Source organism: Phytophthora cinnamomi, assembly GCF_018691715.1.
Source record: "Phytophthora cinnamomi strain GKB4 chromosome Unknown Contig6, whole genome shotgun sequence".
Classification (NCBI taxonomy): Eukaryota; Oomycota; class Peronosporomycetes; order Peronosporales; family Peronosporaceae; genus Phytophthora; species Phytophthora cinnamomi.
The window spans coordinates 923,320-931,735 of NW_027150939.1; the positions used below are offsets into that span (position 1 = coordinate 923,320).

At 58.2% G+C, this 8,416-nt stretch overlaps 3 protein-coding genes across 3 annotated transcripts; all 3 read left to right on the forward strand.

Annotated features, from left to right (window-relative positions):
* Nucleotides 1–1,205: 1,205 nt before the first annotated feature.
* IUM83_07446 (uncharacterized protein) lies at nucleotides 1,206–1,571 on the forward strand (the record flags this gene model as incomplete). The annotated part of the gene is made up of 1 exon (XM_067931744.1): nucleotides 1,206–1,571. One exon carries the CDS (start codon nucleotides 1,206–1,208, stop codon nucleotides 1,569–1,571), a length of 366 nt encoding a protein of 121 aa, XP_067799053.1.
* Nucleotides 1,572–2,074: 503 nt separating this feature from the next.
* On the forward strand, nucleotides 2,075–2,818 carry IUM83_07447 (uncharacterized protein; the record flags this gene model as incomplete). Its single annotated transcript, XM_067931745.1, has 2 exons — nucleotides 2,075–2,272; nucleotides 2,450–2,818. The coding sequence occupies 2 exons, from the start codon at nucleotides 2,075–2,077 to the stop codon at nucleotides 2,816–2,818; spliced, it is 567 nt and encodes a 188-aa protein (XP_067798974.1).
* A 1,288-nt stretch (nucleotides 2,819–4,106) lies between these two features.
* IUM83_07448 (reverse transcriptase) lies at nucleotides 4,107–7,248 on the forward strand (the record flags this gene model as incomplete). Its single annotated transcript, XM_067931746.1, has 2 exons — nucleotides 4,107–5,750; nucleotides 5,887–7,248. The coding sequence occupies 2 exons, from the start codon at nucleotides 4,107–4,109 to the stop codon at nucleotides 7,246–7,248; spliced, it is 3,006 nt and encodes a 1,001-aa protein (XP_067798984.1).
* Between the last annotated feature and the right edge of the window lie 1,168 nt (nucleotides 7,249–8,416).

Below are 8,416 nucleotides of genomic sequence, written 5' to 3' on the forward strand. Positions count from 1 at the left end.
CTCGGCTGGATGGTACACTGTGCCAGTCCGCCGAGCTCGCAGTACCAAGACGGCTAGGAAAGCGGCGCCGACGGTACTACTCGGCTGGATGGTACACTGTGCCAGTCCGCCGAGCTGGCCGAGCTCGCAGGCGTCACAAGCGTACTGCGGCCTACTGAATGGGAATGAAGAGTACCGGAGACCAAGGACGGTGGTGCCACGCAAGGAGAAGACGCACGTACGGCGGGCCGAGTGCGGGGATGCTAGGAGACGCTCAGCAGAGTTCAAGGCAGTTTCCAGGCCTTGAGCTCGGCTAAACAGAGCCGCCGGCCGCCCAGACGACACGGTGCACGGCCAGAAGGCGCACAAGAGGACCAAGCGTGAGCCCGGCGAGCTCAGCAGCACTCAGTCGAGTCGGCGAGACCTCCCCGTCGAGCTCGCCGGGTTATCCGGACAACTTATCCGGCTCCGCCGAGTTCGAAGCGTCGCTGAGAAGGCGAAGGGTCGGCCGAGATCCGAAACCGCTCCATTTCACTTGATATTTGTATAGGACCTTAGGAATAGTGGAGGCGCCCTTTCAGGGCGCCCAGGAGACTTAAGAACAAACAGAGCAGAATTTGCTAGGCCCACACCACGTGCACACTTTCCGGTAAATCCCTGCACGGGGTCGGATTATGCCTGCCGTCGGTACCCGAGAGGCATAGCTTGTAGGGTACTCGACTGGCAGCGCCAAGAGATTAGGTTGGCCCGGGATTGGGCGTTGGGTGCTCGCCAAGTGCGAAAGAAAAGTCTCGCTAACTCAGCGAGCCGGTACGCCGGACAGCCCGGGTGCCGTTACTCTTCAAGTCGGGTTGCTTCTGTCCCGGCGGCCTGTAAAAGCGCTCGCGCGCCGCCGTCCATCCTTTGGTGGACGGCACAGGAGTTTGTGAACGGAGTCCGCTAGCTCGGCGGATCTCCGGAAGAGTGGACCTTGGTTGGCAGGTGTCGGCTAGACGCGAGACACACGCTGTCCCGGTTGGGCCGAACGGCAAGGGGACAACCCCTGCGCAGGCTAACAAGCGCCGACCTAACTCGGCGATTGTTGTGGTTTGTGCTAGAGATCCACACCTGGCGATATTTGTGTGTTCTGCAACACCACAACTGCTGCCGCGACCCGGGAACAGGGGTGTGCTTGTGTTTCGCAGGTACCAGCTAACCAAGGTTTGAGAAGAGCAAGGAGAGAGAATATGGTCAAGGGATATGTTACGCCGAGCCTGGCGACGGCCAGAGCTAACTCGGCGGAGCTAGCCAACTCGACGGACTCGACGGTGGCGATGATTATGGACGCGATGGCGGAAGTGACGCGCTCCGTCTCGTTCCACGATGAGGAGGCCCGAGACCATGGAAGTGATGATGTGGAAGCGTTGGAGATGAAGACCGAGTATGACGCGGTGATGTCGACGGCGCAACTGCTCGACTTCGTCGAGCAGTTGTCGCTACAAGTTGGGCGCATGGAAAACCCGCGCCCAGTTCAACGAAACTTAACCGCCGAACTCGGCGATGATGCGGACGATGATGATGACGACGTTGCTCCAGGGGACCGTCCGCCCTAATACCGCGAGCGACGAAGATTGCGGATACGCCGATCGCGAACAAGGTTTTGGCTCGACTCGGCGAAGAGATGAAGACGCAGAGTGGTTGGATGGTGATGTTTGGGCCGGTGGCGATGGCCCAAGCGAAATGGCCTGTGCTGGGGCCGGAGCTGGCCCAGTCAGTGAACAGCACCGACGTCAACCAGTTGGCGGAGGACACCACGCTGCTTCTGAAGGCGATGAGGTATCGGTGCACGAGCCGACCGAGCAGCTTGATGTTGGACGGATGGACCCCAAGGCAAGCCTCGCTGGAGTTGATGCGGTGGAAACGGCGACTGAGATGGGCCTTCGGGCTCGAACACCCGGCGGGACCTCGGCAATCGATCGCAAAACGAACGGCCAAGCCCTAGCAAATCGGCGAAGGCCCCGGCAGAATTCCGTTGCCGAAGACGCCGGAGACGAAGAAGGGTCGGCGTGGAGTGTTCCGGGCGACGGAAGGGACCCCGTACTTTGAAGACTCCCACATGAAGACCCCTGTTAGAGAGAGGTCGAGCGGGGGCCGGTACGCCAAGTTCTACGACGCGGCGGACGACGCGGAACTCGGCAGTGACGACGACGATGAGGACAGGGACTACCACGACTCGGCGGAAGACTCGGCGAAGGCGGTAATCAAGCGACTGAGCTTCGACAACACCGACAGCGACAGGGCCCAGTACTTGGAAGTGCGTACCCACGCTTCGCTGGACAAGATCGCCGAGTTCGAAGGAAAACGTTACCGCTCCGAAGACTCGCTCCAGTGGTTGAAGCGATTTATCTACGAGATGAAAGGCACGAGGATGGCCCAATATGCTTGGTGCGAGCCGTTCTCGCTGAGTTTAGGGCGCGCAACTAAAGGATAGTACCGCCAGCTGCCGAAGAAGACTCAGCGGAAGTGGAGCCTTCTCATCGAGGCATTCCTGGACTACTACTGCTCGCAGTTCGACCAGTCAGCGCGTACGCACTACTACTCAGCTCGACGCAAGGAGAACGAACCTGTGTGCGACTTCCTGATACGCTTGAAAGGATACGCGAAGTCGGCCAAGATCCAGTATGAGTCTAAGGGGCCGGACGCCGCTGATCACGTCGAGCACTTCTTGCTGAATTGTAGAGACGACGACATCATGGACCTTCTCTATCCGCAGCAACTCGACGACATCAAGAAAGTGGAGAAGATTATCAACCAGAAGATCCTGGGGGAAAGCGGAAGAAGCAGTGGGACCGGCTCGTAGGAGCGTACAGTCGAGATGGGAAACGGTCTGAGTCGACTCAGATGACCGATGAGACGAACGCTGAGATGATCGACGTGGAGATCGCCGAGATGATCGGCGAGATCATCGCCGAGACGACCGGCGACAGCGCCGAGATGAGGGCCGGGACCGCCGACTTGCAGCAGCTGCAGTGCTGGAGGATGATCCGTACAAGGTGGCGGACCGGCGACGCATGGCTCGGTACGATTCCGAGAGCGACCGCAGCGATGACAGCTATCATAGCTGTTTGGACTCGGTGGACGACTCGGAAGAAGACTTCCTAGACGCCGGGAACGTGAGCGATCGCGGTCGTTGGTCTGGCGATCGCAACAACTCAGCGAAGACACCAAGGGGTGATGTTCGCCGAGTTCCGCCCGGGGCAACTGGGCGAACTGGGCGGCCCGCCGAGCGCCGAGACTATGATGGGCGTCGTGACTCCCGTGAGCGCCCACCGTACGGTCCCTGTGCCGCCTGTGGTGGAGCCAACCACTCCGTCCACTTCTGCTGTCGGCGATGCAAGTTCTGTAAGCAAGTCCATGATGCAGGGCAATGTGAACTGTTCGAACGCTACGAGAAGTTGGCCTCATTTGTCAAGGCAAATGTCGACAAGTCCAAGGTGCCGGATGCTCTACAAGACCTCTATACGCCGAGTGATTTAAACTCGACGGCCCGCCAACCCTGACTGGGTTGGACACTACCGGGCTGCCACAGTCCGCCGAGTCGGCCGTAGAAGCGAACTTTGTGTTTGCTTTCGTCGGCGAAGCAAAATGGCCCGAGGAACGGAGTGAGGACAGTGATGGTGCAAGTGAAAACGACGGTAATGGCAGTGAGCTCGACGGATCGGATGAAGAACGCCGAGCGATAGTGAATAGTGCAGTGGTGACTCGGCGGACGAGAGAGTCGGTGACGACCACGAAGGTGATGAAGTTGCTCCCTGGGGAAACATTGGGGTGGTGGTCGTCCCAGCAGTTCGACCGCCGAGTTCGGATGAGAGCGCTTGTGATGGGGGCGGTGAACTACCAGCGGACGAAGATCCTACTGGATACGGGGGCGAATGTGACAGTCATCACGGAAGCATTCGCCAAGAAGCTGCGATTGAAGCAGCGAGTCGTGAGCCACGACATGCAGATCGATGTACAAGGCATTGGGGAATACAAAATCCCAACCCAGACCAAGGCGACAGTGAAAGTGACTCTCGGCTGGGAAGTAGCTTACGAGTTCGATGTGTGGATTATGAACCACCATGCATGAGTCGACTTAATCCTAGATCATGATCCCTGCGGGGATCCGACTCGACTTGTTTTACTCGACGGCCAAACTGCCCGACGAGGTGATCGTTCCGCTGCTTCGATCGAAAAATGCAGCGGAAATGCCGCGGGACATCCTGTACATCACAGACGGGCCTGCGGAGCCTATGAGCTTGCCGAGTAGGCTCCCCACCGAGTTCAAATTGCGTAAGCAACAACCCGACGGCTCGACGCACGACTTGTGGATACGGCGCACACGAGACTGCGTTCCCACCGTGATCGTGAACCGGAGTGGCAAAGCCGTGCGCGTAGTGCTCACAAATGTGAGGGCGGTGGCTGTCTGGTGCCCAGCCCACTTCTCGGTGGTTGCGTGGGCCCCGCATGGGGTACTTCCTCTCGAGGGATATGTCCGGCTGAGCTCGGCGAAGTACAGGGTCTGGCAGGTCCTGGCCTATGAAGCAGGTATCGGCAAAGTTCTATTGAACAAAGAACAGCAGCTGTATGAAGGGTGGCTGGCACGACAGCCGCCTGCTGTGGAACGTAGACCGTACAAGGAGCCTGAGGCGGTGGTCGCTCGACCCCCAGAAGAAGGGGGCGAACCGGGACTCACGTGCCCCCAGCAATGGGAACTGCTGGCCCGGCGAGGAGAAGAGCTAGTCGAGTTCGCTGGACGGACTAACCCGTCCAATCTATCAGACGCGAACGACGGCCACGTTATCAACTCGGCTAACAGCGAATGGAGCCCACAGGACGACTCCGCCGAGTCGGGAGGCGATGAGAGCGACGTCGTAGACGAAAACAGCCGCCTCACCTTGACACACGACCAGGATATGGCCACGTGCTCAACCGGCCAGAGCGGCCCCTCCTCGCCGAGCGGCTCAGCTGAGTCAAGGGTGCAAGGACAACAGTCGACGCATCTTTCGAAGTCAGTCGAGTTGATGCCGGGGGAGACCGTACCTGGCCCGCCCTCCGGACGTTCCAACAGCGAAGAAGTCGATGTCAGTGATGAATTCCTGGATGAGGACCCGGAGGAGAACCTCCGGCTACGCTACCTCCTCGCCGCACGACTCGGCGAAGAGCGGGAAGCCATAGAAGACCGACAGTCCGCCGAGTCCGAGCATTCCGCAGTAGATCTGGCGTTAGAGGACTACGCTCACGAGTTGGCCTTCCTGCCTGATTTGGCAGAGGTCGTCCCGACGCAGCTCGACTACTCGGCGAGTAACGTGACGTGTGAGGCCCACTCGGCGGAGCAGTCCAAGCGGTTGGTGGACGTATTGAAGGCACACGAACACATTATGATTTCTAGTGGGAACGCGTTGCGCCCACCGTCGTATGGGGTGGTGTGCGACATCGACGTCCAGGGGCATGAGCCCATCCGGCAACGCGCCCGCCGAGTTCCGTTGAAACATCTGGGCAAGTTATATGAGCTGCTCAAGGCGCTGTTGAAGTCACGACTCATAGCGTTCTCCAATAGCCCGTGGGCCTCCCCGATAGTGATCGTCCTGAAGAAGAACGGGGTCGACATACGCCTGTGCATCGACTATAAGATGGTCAATGCCGTCACGCTGCTTATGGAATACGCCATGCCACTGGTGGATGATTTGCTCACCGAGCTTGAGAGTTACCTGTGGTTCTGCTCGCTCGACGCAGCGAGCGGCTTCTGGGCGGTGATGATGACTCGGCGAGCTCGGTGGATCTCGGCGTTCGTCTGCGCACTTGGTCATTTTGAATGGTTACGAATGGCATTCGGCCTTAAGAACGCACCCATGATATATCAACGATTGATCGACAACGCACGTGCAGCCGAAGGGTGGATGGTCCGCCTTCGCCGAGCGCATCCGCCGAGCTGAAGCCGAGTCGGAGGCTCAGCGGAAGACCCACTTAGTCGAGTTCAGACCCGAGTCGAGTCCGATGTCGAAGTTCGAAGCAGATCGCCGAGCTCAGGTTGAGCCCGATCCGCTTGAAGACTTTATCAGCAACCCGGATGCAGATATGTTCTCGACTGGAGAACCGGATGAGTCGCAGGTGGCCCCCGTGTTTGAGCGCAGGTCGTTTGTGGACGATATTTGCTTCGGTGGAAGATGTTTCGGCGACTGCTTGAACACGTTGAACATACTATTGACCCGGTTCGCCGAGTGTCGAATCAGTGTGAGCTTCCCGAAGAGTACTTTCGTCCAGCCCAGAGTCGACTTCCTGTCCCATGGGGTGACCTCGGAGGGGATTCAAGCCGATCCGAAGAAGGTGTTGGCCATCGCCGAGCTCCCGTTCCCAAAGACGAAGAAAGGAATGCAGGCGTTCCTGGGAGCGTTGAACTACTATGCCCGGTTCATCCAGAACTTGGAAGTGTATGGGGCCGTACTGTACCAACTTAAGGACGCCGACTTCGAGCAAGGGGGTGATCTATCCGCAGCCAAGACAGCGTTCGCCGAGTTGAAAAAGAAGGTAGCAGACGCCCCAATAGTGCGGCATTTCGACTCGGCGGAAGACGTCCACGTTATGCTATTCGCGAACGACTGGGCGCTGAGCAGCACACTGATGCAGATGCACGATGGTAAACTCCACCCAGTCCGGTTCTGTGGCCTAGTGCTCAAGGACAACGAACTCGGCTATCACCCCGCCGAGAAGGAAGTACTAGCCCTCCTCCAGCTCATCAAATTGTGCCATACACTCCTCGCTGGGAAGACGATTAATGTTTACACGCGGTTCTCGACGCTCGAATGGGTTTTTAACTCGAAGTCTCTCTATGGCCGAGCGGTCAGCTTTGCCGTGCTCCTGTCGCCGTATCACCTCAAGGTCAAGCAAGTCCGAGAACAAGACGTAGCTTTCGCCCAGTTGCTGCAGGCGTCGATAACCCCGGCAGTAGGAGTCGACGAACTCCAGGCCCCACCGTCTAAGAGCTCGGCGACCGTCCGGATGGACCCAGAACTCCTCTATGCGCGTGTACCAGTAGCCTTCAAGGGGAACGTACTGTCATTTGACTGCTCGGCGAAGACCGAGAAAAACGGTGGCTACGGCAGCTGCTCGTGGATCTTGTGGCGGTTGCCTGAATGGCACATTGAGATCGCTGCGAGTGCGCACCTCCAGTCGACCACGATGAATATAGCCGAGTACACTGGTATGAACAATGGGGTGACCGCAGCTTTAGAACGCGGGTCACTGATCTGATAATCGTAGGTGACTCTCGGCTTGCAATCCAGCAATCCATGGGGGTGATCGCGTGTAAGAAGGAAGCACTCCAAGTCGAGTTGGCACGTCACCAGAAGCTAGTCGAACAGCTGGATTCAGTTCGATACCTCCACGTAGTGCGCCTCTACAACTCGGCGGCCGACTCCCTCGCGACAGAAGCGTTAGAAGCCAAGGCTGGGGAGGTGGTGTTGAACGCCGAGCGGAAAGCCGAGTTGAAAACGCTGAATCGAATCCAAGAGATGCTGTACCGAGCTGAAGGCTCGACGGAGGAAGCCGAGCTAGAACCCAAAGTCACAGCGGTGACGCGGAGCCAAGCTCGCCGTGTCCGATTCGAGGACGACTCGGCACCAGTGGAACAAGAAAGGGGTCCACCAGACGAATTCGGGCAAGACAGCAGGCCTCCAAGCGAGAGACGGGCGGTGGAAGGCGAAGCCGAGTTCGGAGGAAGACGAGGAACTCCGGTAAGCCCAGCCGAGCTCCCTGCGGAACTCGGCGAAGCCCGGGAACCAACCGCTATGGATATCGATCCAGTGCTCGTACAAGCAGAACGCCGCCAAAGAATCGCCAAAGCACAAGATGAAGAATTGCGGTGGTCCGACCTCAAGGCTTATCTGCGGGGCGACTACGCCCAGTTAACACTCCGCCGAGCTCACAATGCCGGAAAGGTCGCCAAAGAGTTCGTACTCCGTGAAGACGGCCTTCTGTATCGACAAGACAAGGCGAGACGACCGAACGAACTCGGCGAACTGGGCTTGTCACTAAGGTTGGTAGTTCCGACGACCATGATTGGCGAGATCTTGCAAAACTGCCACAACTCCGTCGAAGGAGGACATCAAGGAATCGTCAGGACTTACCATAGAGTGCGAGCGGGTTATTACTGGATCGGGTTATATGCAGATGTGGTCAAGCATGTCCAGGCCGGCGAAGACTGCAGCACCAGCAAGAGCAAGCCTCACTTGAAAGGATACTCGCCGGGAAACGTGGTCTCAGATAGACCGTTCCACGTCGTGTCCATGGATTTCGTGATCCCACTGCCGAAGAGTCGGCGGGGAAACACCGCTTTACTACTATTCCAAGACCATTTCACTGGGTTCGTGATCGCGAAGGCTATGAGCGAGACAGGGGCACTTGAAGTCGCCAAGGCGTT